General features: G+C 35.9%; 1 protein-coding gene across 1 annotated transcript in view; it reads right to left on the reverse strand.

Annotated features, from left to right (window-relative positions):
• Positions 1 to 293: 293 nt before the first annotated feature.
• Positions 294 to 20,901, reverse strand: part of CARNMT1 (carnosine N-methyltransferase 1) — a 34,034-nt gene continuing 13,426 nt past the window's right edge. Inside the window, exons 11-17 of the mRNA XM_082301659.1 lie at positions 17,850 to 18,045; positions 16,741 to 16,904; positions 9,507 to 9,647; positions 5,453 to 5,631; positions 4,326 to 4,439; positions 3,300 to 3,403; positions 294 to 3,043 (exon numbers count right to left, since the gene is read on the reverse strand). Coding sequence (XP_082157785.1) covers positions 2,939 to 3,043; positions 3,300 to 3,403; positions 4,326 to 4,439; positions 5,453 to 5,631; positions 9,507 to 9,647; positions 16,741 to 16,904; positions 17,850 to 18,045 — 1,003 coding nt within the window. The 3' untranslated portion in view covers positions 294 to 2,938. The remainder of the gene's footprint in view (positions 3,044 to 3,299; positions 3,404 to 4,325; positions 4,440 to 5,452; positions 5,632 to 9,506; positions 9,648 to 16,740; positions 16,905 to 17,849; positions 18,046 to 20,901) is intronic.

Consider the following 20,901-nt stretch of genomic DNA (forward strand, 5'->3'; position numbering starts at 1 on the left):
AAGGGATGGAGCGGGAAGAGCCCCAGCGGGCACAGCCTCGCCCGGCAATAAGGGATGGAGCGGGAAGAGCCCCAGCGGGCACAGCCTCGCCCGGCAATAAGGGATGGAGCGGGAAGAGCCCCAGCGGGCACAGCCTCGCCCGGCAATAAGGGATGAGCGGGAAGAGCCCCAGCGGGCACAGCCTCGCCCGGCAATAAGGGATGGAGCGGGAAGAGCCCCAGCGGGCACAGCCTCGCCCGGCAGTAAAGGACAGAGCCAAACATTCGAGACATTAAGCCATACAGCAAGCTTTAATATCCAAAAAATCCAGTCCATTACACACGGAGAACTGCGGGAAGTGCACACACAGATGTGAAACTTCCCACTCTTACTATCTTTGCAACCAATTTCAAAACATAACACATTAAAAAAAATACAGGACGTTTTACATTTATCAAACTCCATATAAAGAAGTTTTACACTGAAGATTATGCAGTATTTTATTTTACACCTGTTACCATGTATACTTTAATAGTGACCTAAAAGAAACAGTCTCAGCTGACGAATACCTTGAGCATTTCCCCCTGCATATAAAACTAAACAAAACAATGATCAAATTCTAGAATACACAATTATCCCTGTGCATTACAGTAAAAGTGGCGAATTCTAAGAACCCGTAAATAGGACTGCAGGTAAAACACTACTAACAGCTTGTTCACAACATTATTTTGCTTCCCACTCTTAATGTGACTGTTACAATTTAGAAGCAGAATGCTCTGGAAAAAACCCAGCATTTTCTAGATCAGAAATAAATGCACATCACTGTATTACACCCCATGTAAAAACATCTTCAGAGAACATATAAAAATGGCACCTGCAACAACAGGGAGTGGCAAGGAAAAAACCATCAGAACACAGGATATTGACACTGAACCATAAATAAAGAGTTCCATTGCTTATTTTTGAAAAACAGAACACCACATTTCAAGGTATAGAATGTGTAAGGGGCAGCAACTGGGTAATATTACTGATAGATACACTCACCACTCAGAACTGACATTCACCTAACCTCTGTCTTATTTCAAGAAGCTTGAAAATCAAGTAAATTACTATCATATTCTAAGGTAAGAAAAGCAGACTGAAAGCAAAGAATCACAAATTCCCTCAAAAACTGAAGTAAATGGTACAATACAGAAAGTAAACCATGTGGCTTTTTACTTTTACCATGAAAGGATTTTTATTTTTAATTTATTTGTTGAATAGCAGTTTATAATTTTTAATCACATCTCCCTCAGAAGAAGGTAAAACTCTGACAGTTCATGCACTTTTAGAAACAAGAGAGTTCAAAGAATAGTTAAAGCCACAGTGCACTTAAAAACTTCTGTAGACCAGAAGCCTCTGTTTTCAATCATGACTCTGAGCAGAAAGGGGCACAATACTGAAACATATGCAGGCACGTGCTCTATTATGCAGTGTTGAAAATATTAAAAAAAAAGGTTTTTTCCCGCCTTGCAGATTTTCAGTTTAGAAATAAAGGCACAAATTTCTGGCCTTGACTGGAAAAATCCAAAAGCCAGTAACATATCTATTAAAAAGATGTGATTAGGAGGTCACCATGAAAGACGGGATAAAAAAATAATCAGAAACAAACAAGCTATTGACCAGTGTCCTTATAGCCAAATATGAAAAAAAATTTTAGCCCTCATCATAATGGTTTTATATTTTAAATATATTTTTGAAAATGCATCAAAATGGAACTTCAAGGTAATCAATATTATGAAAAAACAAAATGCCTAACATGGCACCTCCTCTCAGACTAGTGACTGTTAATTAAGGTTTTTCTCAGGTACATAACTCCAAAGTGACATGAGATTCAGCCTCTTGTACAGTATCACGACTTGTAGATTAAATATTCACCTAAGCCACATCTGTTAGGGAAAATAATTAGTAGGAGAAGTCACATGGGTAAAGTATCTGAAGTTACAAGGATATTGTCTACCATTTGGCCTGCATATCCTGGCTAAGGTGGAGGTGATTAGGTTGTAGCACATACTTACATGTAACTTCACTGCTCCAACAGGTATTTTTAAGTTGTACTACCTACATATGGCATGGATAACTCAGCTACGTTCAACAACTTTAAAACTTCTGGCTTAACCAGTAAGAAGATGACTCAAAACCAGTGTATTTCAAGAAGGCAAAGCATCTGACACATTTCAGCTCCAACACTAAGATCAATCAAGACCAACGTTTTCCTGAACGGAGGTTAACGTACTGCTTCTCTGCGCCATTCTGCTTTTCCTTCACTCAGTATTCTGCTTTCACATATTATTTCAAATCACCTATAGGTTCTCTTTTTAAATTAAACTTCTAACAGTGGTACAGTCGAAGATTAGAACTTGTATAATAACCTATTTCACTTCAGTTCCACAGAAAATGCTCTAACAGTTCTGATGGCTATTTTATCTGTCAAGAATAATTTTACCACTTCCCAACCATTTCAGACTTCATAACTTAAGTATACATTTAAAAATACTTCTCTAAAAGTGACACAGCTAGTACAGTAAGCACCTCCATGCATTCCTAATATCAGAAAGTAGAAAAAAAGCACTATAAATCTATGAAAAATGAGGCAGCATTAGCAGAGAATTAGCCTAGTTATGGCAAACATTAAATTTTGTTCTCAAGAAAACACTTTTGCTTTTACATTTAATGCATTCCGAAGCCCAAAGACAGTGCATGTGAACATTTAATCTTTCACAAGTATATTATGAATATGCATGGCATAGTATATGTCTGAACAGCAATAGAGATATTAAGAAAATAGACACTATCTATATCCTCTTAGGAACAAGAAGGCACCACTGATTTGAGGTTGTGTCCATACATCACCAGATCACTTTATTCTCATTTCTAGCTTTCAAGCCAACATTATTTTCTCATTAACCTATTCAGACCACTACTGTTCTGGTTTTCTCACCACAAACAACACACATTCATAGTAGTATTTCATCATGGAGAGTTCATTCACAGTGTAAGTTGACAGTACAGATTCTTTCTCCACCTGAAAACAAAGCAGCAGTTTTCAAGACAGCTTCTCTACAGGAACTATACAAGAAAATGCTACACAGCATTACTAGACTATGAGGCCCATCTGTACACTTCTTAAAAAATTAGAAAAGCAGCCAATTTTTAAGATACGGAATACCCCTGGAAGTTATTAATATAGGCCATTATACTGAATGATATGGTGGTTTATTCAAAGCAGTTTGTCTGATTCATAACAATACTGCTTATTGCAAACTGCAGCATCTTCTTACCTCTATATGGAATCCATATTGCAGGATAACATTTTTTATATCCTCATAGCTTAATTCTATGGAAAGTTCATTTCCCAAGTTTTCAAAATGGTAAAGGAGAGGACCTAGAGTACAAAGACAACAGAAATGGCTATCAGAAAGACAAAATGTATCTTAAAAACCAAAGCACATACTGATAGTACAATAAACGCTTACATTCAGATTCACACATTTAAAAATATGGAAGGTTCCCTGCCCAGAGCAGAAGGGTTGAACCAGATCATCTTCAAGATCCCTTCCAAGGCAAACCATTCTATGATTCTATAAATACTGACAAAAGAACATATTTCTGTTACTTGAATAGGATTTTTATAATGAATTTCAGAATCAATGCAAAACAAAAACTGATTACTTTAGCTCTTATTCAACAATTTTTAACATTTTCCTACCAGATTTTGTTTTCTGTATCTCAAAATTTCTTCAGTCCAGCATCACTGCTGTCTCTATAGCTCAGAATACAAAAGTCTGCTCAGGAGCTCTGCTAGCACTCTGACTGGCTAGGACTGGGAGGGTGACCGACTGACCAGTGACTGACCAGTTTTTACTATGGAAAATGTTTAATGCCTGTGTCTTGTCTAACACTCCTTCACCATGGAAGACTCCAATAAAATCTCATTCCCAAAACTTCCGCTTTGAAGCAGAGTACCAATTAGACATTGGGAAAAAAAAAAGCGCAAGGATGTATTTACAAGTTTATTTTCTTAGACAAATAGCAAAAAGCCAACACAGAACACTACATTTGTCAATTTTTGATGCCTGAATGCAAAACCTGCCACTAGCAAAATTTACTTGCCTATTTAAGAATCACATGGTATTGACTTGACTGTAACTAGCAGACATCTGAACATATTTTGAACACCTCTGAGGTAACTTCCAAGCCCTCTGTTTTTCTAGCTGTACAGTTTTATGCACAGACACTATTACTCACACACACTTTTCAGGTATACTATCAAAAATCAGTCAGAAAGAGCAGTTGGTCATACTTGCCTACATTTATCCATATTCCTCCAGGCTTTAGTATTTTCCATATAGTATCAATATAATCAATAACATTATGTGCTGTATCTATGAAAAAGCAAGTTGCTACACAGTCCCATGTATCTGCATAAAAAGAGCAAAGTATACAGAGATCAGTTTCAATGCTTTTAACCCTGTAGAAGTTCATCATTTAACCCTGGTTATCTGCTGGCACCCTCAGCATTACCTTCAACTAACAGCTGAAGGCTTCTAATTCTGTTGGAAATAAATAAAGTATTTTGGTTTATATTAAAAACTGTTAACTTTGGGTTCGTTTGACCTGTATTAATGTGTGTATATGTACACATACACATTCTAAAATATTACATATACTTCTTACATATCCACTTAATAAAACTGTTCATACATGATATAAAATTATAAATATTATACACTGTAAAATGGTAAATGTTGTAATACATTTTATATAAATGAAGGCTCAAGTGCGCTATTACTCACCTGTCCTATGAATTTCATTATGACAACCGTTAAAAACACAACTGGAAAAATCCCCAGTGATTTTAGGCCTCCCTAGACAGAATCTAGAATAATACAGGTCTGCACCCTGAAGTGTACTTTCACAAATCACTTAGCTTTAAAACATTTTACTCAGTATTTGAATATCTGCCCAGCTGGTTTTTTTACTAGTTAATTCAACAAGCAGGAACTTTCAAAGTCTGCTTTTTAAAGCAAGAGTCTCCCTCTTTTTCTCTGAACAGGTATTCTTGAAATAGGAAGTTTTAAGTTCTATAAATAAAAAAATTAAAAGTCTTGATTTATGCCAGTCTTGAATGTTTTTAATGTTAAAGATAGAATCTTCAGAAAATTAAGCAGCTGTAGGGAAGGCTCCTGCAACATCTGTTAGACAAGGAAGTGTCCACATTTTCTATAACTAGGAAGAAAAGAAAATCTAATTTGGAGGAAGAAATTGATCTGCACTTTACTGTACAGCTGGATAAATATTCTGAGTAAGAAAATCTTGCTACAGTTAGTTCTTAATACTTGTAGATACACTTCCATTCTCTTTATAATCTATCCCAAATACTCTGAAAGTATGTAAAGTTACATGGATAGCCTAGAATTTTGCATTTACTCACTGCACTCAGAATAAATTTCCTGAAAATCCCCTGCTGTCATAGAGAAGTTTGAACCTGAAGGAAGACTGTGAGGATCAACATCTGGGAAATAAATTGGTCGTATCTGATCAGCAGATCTTCTGTTATTGCTAAATTGATGAATCCAGGGATAAAGCTTACATGAGTTAATTTCAGAGCATCTGCAAAATATGAAAATCACGAAAATTGTTTCAACTAATTGCTTATCTGTAACCTAGATATGTAAGAGTCAAAGTTCTTGTAACATCTCCACATTTGCTAGAAGACTTAATCTAGTTCACCACACTTCAGACCACCCATCATAATGAACTAATCAAAAAACTAATTCTAATCTGACACAAAATCATTACCACAAAGTAACTGCCTTTTTTAGTTCTAGAATTTTCTTTTATGACTTCTTATAATTTTCTCCAACTTATTTCTCTGCTGAAAAGAAAATACATATGTTTATTTTGTAAGATTAATGAAATTTATGGTTTACTATATTCAATAAAGCTAAGATTTTCTGGACCATCTCCTTTCCTAGTAAAAAAAAAAACCACGGAAGAAACTAGTAACATTAGTTCCATGATTTTTTTTGGAACTGTTTGTTCTCATTCTAGACTCTTCTGAACCATAATCATAGGAAGTTTTGAAGCACAGCAAAATAAAAGCATTTTTCAGATGCTAACTGAAAAGATGCTTTAAAAATTCAAAAAATAAATAAGCCCCATTTTGCAAAGCACAGTCGTTTCCATGTTGCAAAGCACAATAATAGTAATTTTAAGTTTGTAACATTTGGATCTTTGCAATCATGCTAAGTAAACATGTCTTTGTAAAACAGAATTTCTGGGTTGACATCACTAACTAAATCAACTCTTACTTTAAAAATTGATAAACATAGCATTTAATAGGAAGCTTTTCCCACCATCCTGTAAAATTAGTTTGTAACTAAAAAATGAAAAAAACACTTTCTTCCAAAGACAAAGAGAGGACATATCAGCCCCACAAAATACGTATCATCAAGGATTTCAAGCAATCTATTGGGTTACAGAAAGTGCACTCTTTTGGCTGGTGGTTAGAATACATTTGTGATAAAGTCTCTGAAATAATACTTTTTACCTTCTCCATGTCGTATCTCTATTTCATTTCATCAGTTAAAAACTAAAACTTGTACTTGAGCAGCACTATACAGCATTCAACAACTTTCTTCATATATGTAAGTAAAGATCTATCAGACATATGCAGTTGGTTAAAAAAAAGTAAACCCAAAACCAAAGAACAAAAAAGCCCCCTAACCACTACAACAGCAATAAATGAAAAAGATTAGAAAGGAGTTCATGTTCACATAGACTTTGAAACAGTTCCAATGTAATAGAAAATAGCAATCCCTTTTCATATACAAGCTTGAAAACCTCCATTTCCAGTTTCGACAATATTTACTTCAAAACCAAGTATTCCAGTCCTTGGCAATTCCACTCTTACAACAAAAGAGTGTAGTATACATTCTGTTATAAAAATCTAACACAGTTAAGTGTGACACGCTTCCTTGTTTTCCATAGGGGCAGAATATTCACTGTTTAACATTCAGATGAAAAGACAGTTTTGGAAAAAATCGGTAGGTCAAATCTCACTTCTGACTACTGGTTTACAGTATATATATATATATAACTTAACTGTTTTCATTCTGAGGTATTCATGGGCATGCAACAAACACAACTAGTAGTCTTCTCCAATTGTCAAGATTTATCTAAAATTATATTCTTTCCAGAAAGTAAAGAAGAAAAATACACCATGTAAGAACCTTATGCATAAAAGGGAAAGCAGAATTTCCCATACTAGGACTGAAGCAGCCTTGGAGCCACTGAAGCTTAACTAGTCCTGGGTCACTTCATTCTCAAATTAGTTTCCTCAACAGAATAACAAACTCTAAATAATTTCAGATATTTACAGTGACCACAGTTACACCATGACATACACTCTACATACCATACCATGCAACTTTATCCACTGTAACAAAAGTTCACAATTTCAGAGATATGAAAGGGTTTTTTTTAAATGTGTGAAAATCAGCAAATACCACTTTGCACACAGAAATATTAAGCCAGTGTACCACATCTAGGAGCCTACTGTAGCAATGCTTGACAGTACAAACAGTACTTTGTCTTCCTAAATATAAACCACCATCAGAGAAAGAAGGTAAAGCTGTAAGCTGTAAAACTGTAAGCACATGTGAGCAAAATGGTTTTAGTTAATAAAAGCAAGTATAAATTAAATTGAGGCTATAGTTAAAAACCAGTTTACTAAATTCCTTTTTCTGACCACTCTTCTTTAGGTATTATCTTCAGCTTATATTGGTCATTGCTGTTTCTTCCAGTTTCAGAAAAGCAGATGTGCATTTCAGAAGGCTAACTGTGAACAGTCACTTAAGACTAAACTGAAAGAATCTTCAAGTCCCTAAAACCTTCATAACAGACACATCCAGCCCACAATTACATCTGGCAGAAAGGAATGCTTAGACCAGCTAAATTGACTGCTGCTCAGTCATGCTAGCAGTATTTTCTTCCATGCTAACAAGTGAATATAAGTGATAACTTGTCCAGCAAAGATGACGACTACAGCAGTTGTGCAATACTCAAAATCTCATACTGTTAGCAAGTTAAATACATATACACCTCTTTGCTAAATATCCTACATAAACAGGAGACACTACATGAGCATTAGATGCTAAAATTGCTACAGTTAGCAAAACATGAATCTTTAGGATAATTTCACATATAGGCCAAAGACGCTTTAATTAAAGAAGCATGTCATCAGAGGGTAGGGGTGAAGTTAACCAACTTCTGTGACCAGTGCTCCCAAAGATGGGAAATGAATGCTTTAATGCTGCTTTGAAGGTCCAAAGCATGGTAGGAATGTAGCTTCCTTTTAGTAGCTGCAAGGCATCAGTCAGATCAATTGTAATATACAATTTCATCACCAAATGAGTCACTTGAGAATAATGCAGGAAAAAAAGAACAAATGAACCTCTAGTAAACATTTATTATCATCACACCAACTACTACTGCTATACGCAGATATGCAGCAGGTATTATTCAGTGTCTCCCCCTTCGTTTTTGAACAGCAAGCTGTACGAGATGTGAGGTCATCAACCACAGTGTGCTGTGGACAATCAGTCTATAAACAGGTGTCCAAAACACTATGGCAATACAGAAAAAAAGCCAATAGTTTAGGTATTTCCAGCAAAGGTGTATCATTTCAGACTGATGAATGAACTGTCAAATTCTGCCTCTGTGAACTTGGCACTAACTCCCCCCAAAGAAAAACCACCCCCCATACCTCTTTCAATACTTGCCTGCCCATAGCCTTCCCACTCCCTTTCTTAAAAGAACAGTTGCATGTGCTGCGTTTTTTCCTCTCTACCAATGTCATTTTGAAACATGTAACTTCCAATGCAAGTGGCAGAATACCAAAACCAGAAATGTCATTTTAAGTAAAACCTTTAACATGAAATTTACTACATTTAAACTTATTATCTGAGCGTAATTGTGGAACTATTCACTCTTTTATTTTAGCCACTTGCTCACCACACTTCAGTGATTGCTCTTCTTGTCAAAACAGTGCCTAAAATTTTACTACTGAATGTAATACTTTTTAACAGCTGTCCTCTGTTAAAAATCACCACCACTAAATGCCATGGACGTATTTACTAGCCCATATTCAGTAATTGTAAGATAGGTATCCGTTTTACAGAAACAGATGTGAAATAAATCATAAATCCTAATTAAAATTATGCAGAAAATCTGTTGTACAACTTAGAGATTTCAAATCTCCCAACTTGAAAGTCATGCTTCTGTAATTTTAATGACTCAGATACAGTACTTCCTTCCCCATTTATCCCTAAGACTTTCCTTAAAGCATTCTATAAAGTGAGCATGTGCGTCTTATACTACAACTCATAAATCTATTCTTGTGAGATCTACATTATTCAGACTTCACTGGTTTATCATTTTGCCTCTCTAGGTTTTATTCAGCAAGTAAAACATAAGCTATATACCTGTTGAGTACAAAGTTAGAAGAAAAGAGCATAAAGAGGCTCCATTCATTTCCTTGGCAAGCATAACCGAGCATAGCTATTTCCCACGCCAATCTACCTAGCCCAGCACCAGGTACCAGGATATTAACTTTGGAGAAATCCCTGCAACAGAACAAAAATAATAGTTAAGTCTTTATCTGATACCCCTTAACACAACTTAGAGGTCCAGCCAAACATTTTTCCCATCATATACTTAGATATTGTATTATGCTTCCTGTATGGCTTCACTTTTAAATGGCAATTGAGCCTGTTCTGATCAGATTGGTTAATTGTACAGTTAAAATAATTCACAGAAATTACTCAAAAGAACATATACAACCCTCATTCAGAATACAGAGCATAATTACTATACACAGTCTGTTTTCCTTAAAACTTCTACAGTTATCAAGCCAAAAATTTCTCAAGTAAATTAAAGAATATTGTCATATAGCATGTACTTTTCTTTGAGCCCCACTGATAATCAGAAAGCATTCTAGACATATTGTTACCTTGCAAGAAAAAAAAATAAACAAGTATTTTGACACAAGAAACAAAAATATAAAATCTCCATAATCTGATGAACAATTCAGAATGTAAAAACCTTAAAGCAGTGAATGTTTCAGCAACGATGGGTTCTTCATATGCTGCTCACTTGGTTTTGCTGAAGTACTCTAAGCGACGTATTCCTAAATCAAAGTACATTGCAGCTCTCTAACCCTTTACCCATACCTAGCCATCAAGCTGAAGACAATCAGAAAACATCCAGCAGTGTATTTATTGAAATATTTAGAAAAATCTCTCCCAAGTGCAGCAGCTAACAAATAGAACTAAGAATCTCAAAATTCACTCCTCTTTGAGGTAGAAAATGCAATATAGACATATTCTAACCATCAGACTTCCACCAGAATGCAATCAAACCTTCACTCATAAAACAGAAAATACTCCCATGCCAAACTGAAAAGACCTTTAATCTAAGAAGAAGTAATTTTTCAGTTTCCAGTGATAAACAAGACTCCAAGAGTTAACAATTTCATACACCAGAAAAAAAGTATCAACATTCATACACCTCCCCACACTGTTTTGCACAGCACCTTCAGAGACAAAACATATATCTACCAATTTATATGCAACTACATGAAGGAGGCCACAATCAGATAAAAGACACCAAAACACAAAGCCTTTGACTACTTAAAAATTCAGAATGCCACAAAGGGTTCGAAAGAGCTAGGATGCTGCACAAGCATGAAGATGATTAAATCCTAAAAGCTGTACTTTTCTGAACACTATTACCCAAATCCAAAAGGAAGTGTTATTCTTTTCCAAAGGCCACACAATCTAACAAAGCAATTTTAACAGTGCCTTTTGAGTTATGATTTGATCATCTAGTTACTGAGGTCTCCAAAATGGAAAATCATTCCATTCATTTCCATTCCATTATACAGCCAAGCTCTTCTCCTGACTTAACAAGAAGCTGGAAATCAAGACTTCGTTATTACTGAAGAGCACTCCTGTGAAGCAATGGTTCTCATTACCTCTCTTCTGCAGGGGAAACCAGAAGAAAGCTAGCCACAAAGTCCTACTGAAAAAAAAAAAAATTAATTCAGGAGAAAACTACATGGTCAATACGAAATTTTTGAAAATAGGGTACCAGAAAAAGGAAGAAGAAAATTGCTTTCTGGTAGAAGCTAGAAAAGCTTCTATGTTGCAGCTTCTCCTATTCATAATGGTACACTGTTATTCCAAACGTATTTTCTAACCTAATCTATTTCTCGACTTCCTTACAATTACACTTTATTTATGAAATATTTAGACTAGCTCTACACAGATTTTAGCACCCCCATGTGGACAATTCTATAATAAATGGGCTGATACGCCATAAACTGCTTTCAAGATTACAATACATTGATTAGTAGAAAAGTCTTTTCTTAAAGCAACCTAGTAACCAATAGATATGCAGGTATAGTCACATTTTGAAATCTGCACCTTTATGCACCCTGAAACAAGATAAAACCTCTAACAGTTAAGTGAATTGATATTAAATCGCCTGTAGTTGTCTTCTATTTTTTCATTCACAATATGAAGCTTCTGTATTTCTAAACTAATTTTCCCAATTCTCTCTTATAGTTTTCTATTCTCTTTTCCTAGTACAGACTTAACTACACTTTCAATTGCACCTTTATTAAGGGATTAAAGCCTGGAAATTTGTTAGCAATTTAATTTCTATCTACACTCTTCATACCAGTTGCTGGAGAATGCTCCTGGCCACAAACTTCATTTCAGCAACAGAGCACAACTAATACAGCACAATACAATCAAACCACAGTCCACAGACACTAACCTTCCAAAATGGCCCAAGAGCCTCTTTTTGAATTTACAGTCAGAGAAATTAGGTATGTGGCAAACTTACTGCATAACAAGTAGTGACTGCTGATAGCATCCCATTATAAGAAAAAAAATGGTCAAACACATTTTTCAAGACTTAAAAAGAATTGTTTGTGGCAAACTGTTAATGAATTATGTTGAGTAATTATAATAGCTAAAAATCTTTAATTGCACATAAGCTGGTTTTTTTAAGGGCTATAGTCCTTTAAGAGGACAGAAAAACATGCTTTTCTCTGGTGGATATGTGATTGCAGCACTTAGAAAGTCAACTAAAAAAAAATTAACTGTGGCAACATAATAACCCGAAGTTATCCACAACAGAAAACTAGTCTTGCACCAGCCAGCAACAGGAGGATTTCTATGACTCACATCCAGCAGTGGTTAGGAACATAAACGGGTACCCAACAAGAACCCACTAAATACTCGTGGGCCAAGAGGGAAGTAACAGCTATTAACCTGACAGGTGTGGGGAAAGGTGCTGGCCAAGGAGCAGAGAAGAGGCCTGCACAGTACTACGCAGCTCAACTACTGGAACTGCACAAGTCTGTTAAAAATGACAGTGGAGAAATATCAGAAACAATTAAAATCTGTCATGCCCTTTCCACACTGCATTTTTCAGCTTTTATATTTAATATTTTTATATTTATATATATTTATATTTATATTTTCAGCTTTTAGAAGACTATTGATATTAATGAAGATTTTAACTTTTCAAAGGTACCCTTTCTAAAACCAGAAAATTAAACATGATAAAAATGGAGGCTTATTTCCTGTCTATTGTATTGTAATAAAAAGCAATGATGCTGAAGGGGTAGACATGCTCAGCAAAAGAAAAATGAGCGTATCTTATCCAACACAAACCTCATTTTTGTAAGCTAAACACTGCATTTCAATTTATCAAATTAAGTAATAAATACACATGTCACACCTTGATGGCCTTCTGATCAGTAGAAATATCACCATAGGAACACACTGTGGGACTCCTTTCCTAGTGTTTATAATCTTTGTAACCAGATGCGATTCTTAGTATACTATCTTCTGTTAGTTTACTTCAATCACATTGTCAGAGATTTTTTTTTAAAGACAAATGCTAAACAGCACAATCATTTGAAGAGCAATTCTTCTCCAGACTCGGCAGCTGAGTTTTATATATTTTTATTTAAAGACCCTCAAATCATGAAGCGATGCAGTAACACTGACAATATATTTGCCCTTAAATCCAATGTTTAAAGGAAAGTTTAGGCAAAGTACAAAGACCTGCAAGGATAGATGTATTTCATATAAAGTCAAATAAAATTCAAATAAAGCAGAAATTTCAACTCTACTATAACTGTGACTGAACACACTCAAGAAGTATAGTCAAGCTTGGGCTCAGGACTAATAAGCTGTTTTTCATATTAAAAGGAAACTAAGCTCTGGTGATTTCTTTCAGGGTGTTCTGTCAGCATCTTGGAAAATACATCTGATTGCTGGACAGAATGACACACATGAATTTTAAGTTATAGTTCATTCCAGAAGCCTAGTTTGTGAGAAAACCGGAAAAAATGCCTAAGGTATACCAGTTTTGGCCATGGAACAATAATTAACAAAAAAGTTAATTATTTCATAATTTCATTTGAACATGAAGCTGATGATCTTTACTTCCTTTCATCTAAGCAGGAAACCAAGATGAGAGAAAAAAAGGGAAATCTGAAAAAAATTTATGAGTATGCTCGTTTATATTTTCAACTTAAATATCTCCCTATAAAAATGCTTCAGTAAAAACATTTCATTAAATAAAAATGTATCTATGTTTTACTCTTTTCTCCTACAGCAAGTACGTTCATTCTAATCCAAGAAATCCAAGATATTTAAATATTACAGACCGCCTATGAGCTGAAACACAAATTCCAACATGAAAAATTCAAGAAATCTATCAGTTCTTCACAAAGATCTGATCTCATGAGATTTACTTAAAACTGCTTTGTTGATCCTACTAACAGATTCTGTGCTAAGGTGCTAAGCAGAAAGAATAAGAGGCAGGAACAGCTTTCGCCATTTAATTTATTTTTACATGATAGCCTTATCAGAAGACTAGACTGAAATACATTATAACAGTAGCACCTACTAAACAACTATTCTGATTTACAGCTCCTTTCAATCATTGCTTGTACTTCTTCTACCTCCCAAAGAGCAACCATACACAACACTTCATTGCTTTTTCTGTTTACATGCCAACAGAACCCATACGTGTCAATCTTGCAAGTGCAACACTACAAGGTGTGCATGCATGGAGTGAAACATACTTGGGTAGGTTCAAAAATTTAAACTCCTTTTTCACATTATTCCAATGCATGGAATCAATAATGTTAACAAATTATGTTAACTAGAAACTGAATGTACCATTCCACTGAGTATTACATATTTGATGAGCACTGCAATTTCTTTTACAAAGTGAAAGGTGACTGGCAGTGACAGTTTTGAATTTATAATATTATCATTTTCAACACAAAATACATTTAGAAAAAGTAACTCTCATGATCCAGTGCAGTTTTTCTCTAGCACTTTCATTTCATCCTTTCAGGAAACTTTAGTGCTCTGTGCTACAAAAGGAAATTCTAAAGTAATGCAAAGCTGCACTCTGAGGTTCACCTACAGGCTGTGTTCTTTCATACACTGGAGTCCACGGTCAGTCCTCTCCCACTATGAACAACAGAGTAAGCCCACTGTGGTTAGTTGAGGACCTGTCAATCCCTTCAAACTGGAAAAACTGCTCCACTCCAAAATCACTAAATCATAGAATATGCCAAGCTACAAAAGACCTACCAGGGTAAGACAGTCCAACTCCTGGTCCTATGCTGGACACTCCAAGAGTCACATCGTGTACCTAAAAATATTGTCCAAACACTTCCAGAAGTCAAGACAGGCTTGTTGCTGTGACCACCTCTCTGAGGAGTCTGTCCAATGCTCATCCATGTTCAGGGTGAAGAACCTTTTCCTGATATCCAACCTAAACTCCCCTGACTCAGCTTCATGCCATCCCCTTGGGTCCTGACACTGGAGAGTGAAGAGTTTGTATAAAATTTGCCTAAAGGCCAGACTGACCTGCCAGGGAAGTTACTTCTTGCACAAGGGTGAAGTGGCACTGCCAGTTAAGCTTGACAGTACATGACTCTTTCTTACATCAAAAAGCTAAGTACACCTAATCAGGAGAGCCTTCGGTCACCAGGAAAAATGAGTGAGCTGACACAGCAGCTAACAATACGTGAACAGAGAAGAGGTTTTACCTAAGTGCTAATGAATAATAAACTTTTAAATATGTACTTAAGCAATACACATTGTAGAAATTAAAAAAAATACTTTGGCAACCTCAAACTTGTAGTAGAGATGTTTCATCCACACAGTGATGTACTGAGATTTCAGCAGAGACAAAATAAAACTCAAATGGTACTTCAGAGCTACCACAATAGGGACACATGCTTTGACATATTAGTTTTGTTTGAAAACGAGAATTCCCTGCAAAGAAGCACAAAGCTGACAACTTCAGATTCACCCCATCTGTTACCACATGTTGCTTCCTATTATCAACTGGAGTTTTTGAAATAGAGTTAATTGACAACAAATGTAAAAGTTAAGATTTTCCAGCCTCAGTCATGGATCTCTTAAGATTTGACATAAGCTACCTCTCCCATAACCAAAATTAGAGTTAGCATCCAAGAAAAAAGTTGAATTGCTACTTTGGAGATTAGAATGTTTACTTGCAAAACTAACCATGAATTTTCCTATAGATCTATGTATCAGAGATATATCTGCAGTATTTAATTCATTTTTTATCTTATGTAGGCACTATTAGCACTAGAAAAATTGCAGTAAGTTCACTTTCAGATAAAACATTTTTAAAGGTGTATGTATCTTTAAACAAATCAGTTCAAGGCAAAATAGAAACCATATACACTCTGTGTCCTGCCACGCCAGAAGATGGCTAGTAGAAGAAACTTTAAAAACTTTTCCAAGTTGTACAAGTGCATTATTAACGATTGCTGAGAGAGAAAAAACACCACAATAATACCCTGCTATATCAAACCTATGTAGTGGCCTGTTACAGTTATGAGTAGAAAGTTCTCAAATTTTTCCACTGTAAGACCACTAAGTTTAAACTAAAATGCACTTTAAGATGACTGGGTTGATTAACTGACAGAACCAATAAACATGGAATTCTTATAACACTATAACCTTCTGAGACTTTACCAGTATGCTTCTATCTAAATTACCTAAGACCCTTGCATCAATGACTATTTTGGAGCTGTTAGCAAGCCAATACTTATAAAATTATCCTCACATGTGCAACTAAGTTTTAAGACTTGTCTTAGAACAGCTGTCTGAAACCAAGGTTAGAAGAGTAAATTCTTAGAGCAACTAAGTACAACTGCACTAGAAGTCCTCTTCCTTCCTTCCATCATGAAGGGCCAAAGTCTTACTTTCCGCTGTCACAGAGTCCCTCCTTTCATCTGCAGCAGACACACTGAGAATCTGCTAACCTGCAAACTTTACCTCACTGAGCACAACTGAGTTAATTTCCTGAAAGGTTTACATGTATTGTTACACCCAGCTGCAGAACAACAACACAAAAATTATTGCTGGTTTACCTGGTATTACTTTGTGAAGCTTACGATTATACTCTTTTCCAACATCTTGTATTAAAAATAAAAACTTTCTTGATTTAAAAATAAATTCCACTGCGTTCATAAAAATTTCTCTGTTTTTGAAACCAAGCTTTTCATTACTCCATAAAAACTTTGTTAGATTTGTGCAACAGTGTATGTCCACATAAATATAAGTTTTAAGACACTATTACCATCTTTCTTTTGGAAAGTTCTTTACAATTTCACTAATAATTGGCTGGTAGCAGGAATCTCTCTCAGATTTTCCATCTTCGCTCCAGTCTCTCACAAATTGTTTCAATGTGGACTTTAATTTGTCCATGTCAAATGTTGAAGCTGGTGTAATCTTCCCACTTCCCTGAATAAAATGGAGAGAAAAAAAAAAGTTAGTGGAAAACATACCAAGTATCTTGAGTCTTGGGGGGGTAAAAAAGCAAATCATGAGGAGAAAAAAAGCCATGCTGCAAGAGCTGCTGACAGTATCAGCTGACAAAGCACCTCCCTTTCACTCCTGGGACCAGGACTTAAATCCACCTTAATATCCTAAACAAACTGAGTTTGCTGGTCTCTGTTTGGCATTCAGGAGTCCAGTTTCTGTATCAGAAAAACAATACATAGCAAAGCACAACTGGTAGTCCTTATTCAGGAAAAGATCAGGTAGTGCAGAGGCTGAACTGCCTACCCTGAAAAAAGGATCCCTTTAGATACTGATAAGACAAAACTGAGACGCTCACACGAGAGCTGCCCATTACTGTATCTTGCCTGTATCCACAGACTTCAGTTTCCATCTCATCAGTCCTTTCACTCTTAGCGTCATTTTTTTGATAGAAAGTAGGCCAAGTAGTAAAAAAAAGTATTTACAACATTAAATAACAACATTAAAAATACTTGGCCTGTCTAGAATTGTAACCAATCTACAATGTTGTAATATGTAAGAACCTACAGTAAGACAAAAAACATCATTTATATTCTATATAGTTAACAAAAAAACAACTTTAAAATGTAACCAGGGTAAAGCTAGAACTCTGGAGCAAAAAATGCCTTTTTACAGTAAATTGCCAGATTCACAGTTAGTTTTCACAACTGTAACTAACAGAACTAACAACAAACAGCTTCATTAAGCATCAGCTAGGCAAAATGTGAATGACAAGAGTGAGAAAAGTGTGAGCAAACACGAAATGATAAAATAAGAAAGGCAAAAGGAAAGAAAGTTGGAGGTCTACAGTGTGAAAAACAAATGCAGAAAATCCCAAAGCATAAAGAATTTCATTTTGGAGCAAGAAAAAACTCCATTTTAACATACATCTTCCCCATATTCTTTATTTTCAAACATATGAACACAGTCATTCACAATGGTTTGTAGTATTTCTTGATTATGATCAATGCACTTCCGAATCTTGTCAAGGTGAGGAAGAAATTGAGGAAGAAGACTCTGTTGGTTAGCTGGGAGAGACTTAAACTGCCTCTCTGTCCTGTTCACTCGTTCATGCATATTCGTTCTAAAAAGCAAAAGTTTTAAATATTTAGAAGCAATATACACATATGTAAATAATTCACTCTAAGATATTACAATTACAATCATTCATTTTGCTATACACAGAAAGTGACCAGACTCCATAGCTCCTTACCAGAGAACAAGTTTTCTAGAATTTTTAAAGCAAAAATTTTTTAAGCTCTAGTTCTACCTTACCACTCTTTTTAACACATTCCAGTTTAAGAGGACTCTTCTTTCCTTCTTACAGTTTCATCATCAACCACTCATTTCCAGAGCAGGTGATCACTACCTTAATACACGGATCTATAAAATTTAACAACCAATTATCTCCCAAGTCTGTTTCACAAATCCAATTTAAATTCAATTAATAGCTGGATGCAGCGGTAAGCTTCGATTGCAGAAATAACAAGACGTGGAGTGGGAATTGGAATCCTCGAAACCCACTGCTTTTGGAAGAACTGTAAAAGTTCTGAAAAAAACCTGAAAAACTGTAAAAGACCATACCAGAGTTCTGGCGGCCACACTAAGATACTAAGCTACCTTCTTTTAACGGCATATCCCGTGAACATGATAATGTAACCAATGCAAACTAAAAAATATTTTCCAATTCTCCAGGACAGAAGCTTCATGAAAATGGTGACTCTTCCAAGATTTTGCTAGATTTGATTTCTGTCTAAACTGACAAAAGTATAGTTCCTAAGCACAGTCATGATGACTCTAGAAAGAAAATTCAGTACGACATACTGACCCTTTGGACCACCAAATTATTTCAGCTGGTCAAGTCATACTGCAGTTTCCCAGAGTCTTGTGTTAGCGCACAGCAGCACAAAGCTGAAAAAACTAGCCATTATGAAAGACAGCTGCAATTACTGGCATTTTAGTTACAACCTCAGTCTGGAAATTTGACCAGGTAATATCTCATTCATATGTTACTGAGAACAGCTCGTTCACTGCAATAGTGTGGTGGTGCATCCTCCCCCTGCCCCGCCCACTCCTTTCCAGGCTGCAGTGTGATCTGAGAAATGCTTGTTAGGCCTTGTCCGTGAAAACACCACCTGGACTCAGCTCTTTCTGAGCTTATCAAAAAACACTGTCTGCTCTCAGAACTCCTACCAAGCTTCTGTTTTTCTCGTGACCAGCCTTGGAAAGTATTTCTCCAGCCTGAATGGCATAACATTCCTATTCTTGCAATTTCAAAGAAAGGGCTGACCCAATCTGTGGCCAGGATGAAACACTGCTATGACTAAAGCTCACTCTACGAACAGCAGTTCAAGATGGGGCCCTTTGAGCTCTCCTGGACCACAGAGGGCCTGAGACCAGCAATCTTCTCCCTCTGAGGGGGATGCCTCTCAGGGCAAGCAAACCCTCAGGTTTGCTATACCTGGAGGATCGCCGAACCACAACATGCCCTGGGCTGATACCCTCATGCCTATTGGGAGACACAAAAGCATCCAAAGTGCATATTTTCACTGACCTCTGAGGGGAATTTTTCCACAGGCACCTTATCCTCCACTGACTATTTCTTGTCTGCATGCATACCTTTTTGCGCATATGCTATAGCAAATCTGGAAGTTAGGTTAAGTTATAATTATAATTTAGGCTAAATGCTGTTAAGCATTATTTCTCTGTTAGATTGTTACAGTTAAGACATAATTAAAGTATAAGTTAAGTGAAAGTACTGTTAATTTTAACTGGTGTTAAGCTTTACGCCACATTCCTTTTCATCCTGGTTTACACTGTCTTTACACACAGACACACACACACACATACCTAAGTAGTTTCAATTCATTCTGCTTTCATTGCCTGGTTTTTGTTTGGTTTTGTTGTCACTTGCTTTCCCCTTGTTGTGCCTTAATTGCCCTTTGTAAGTAGAGTGAACCTCGCCAAGGAATCTGTTGTGCTTTCTACTTTAGTATTAAATCTGACTTTTGCTCATACCCTTGCTGGTGATTTTCTGAGCGATCTCAAGCAAATTTCGGGGCAAATAACTACAGTAGTTTAAACTTACATTCAAGGACAAGAAACAGAAAAGAAACAAGAGAAAAAATAAACTGATGCTCTACATAAAGCACATCACCTTAGCTCTTAGCATCAACTTAGCTCAACAACATCTTCCTCAAAATTTTATCAGGAAAAAGAAAAACCCTTCTATGCTAAACTGCAACCATCTAGCAGAATGAATAATTCACTGTAATGAGAAAAATTACAAATAATAAAGTTATCTCTGTTTATCTCTAGAAGACAAGAACAAGATCTGAACTCATCTGAAAGTGTGTTACTGCCTTATTCATATATGTTTCCAAGTTAACTGGAAATATATGTATGAGTAAACAAAACCTCCAATTATTAAGTACCAAGATATGTAATTTCACCTAAATTTTGAGTTATTTCTTTGAGACAGAGGTAATTGCACTGAATTTCTGTACTGGAAATTTGAGTCACATCCTTTTCTTATATGTTTACTGAAACAAGCATTCAAAAGCAACCCAAACCCACAGTTCAGCAGGAGGCTGAGAAAGATATTCCCAGCTTCTGAGGCCTGAGGGTACAATTACACCACCAATATAAATAAATTACAGGTCGGAATTGCATTAGTAACAATCAGTATTAGATACTTCCAACTAACTACGTTTTTGATATGTCCAAACTGAGTCACAGAATTCACTTTGGAAGAGACATCGAAGAGTCTTTCAGACCAGCCTCCCGCTCAAACGTTAATCCCGAAAAACAAATGAAAGCCAAGATAGAAAAACCTCAAACAGAAGAAATTATACGAACATCACCTACTGCTACCAAGAACCTCACTACCATGTAAATATTATGGTTGTGTTACATTGACAAAAAAGGGTCCAGCATATAG

Source organism: Coloeus monedula (genome assembly GCF_965178545.1).
Source record: "Coloeus monedula genome assembly, chromosome: Z".
Taxonomy (NCBI): Eukaryota; Metazoa; Chordata; class Aves; order Passeriformes; family Corvidae; genus Coloeus; species Coloeus monedula.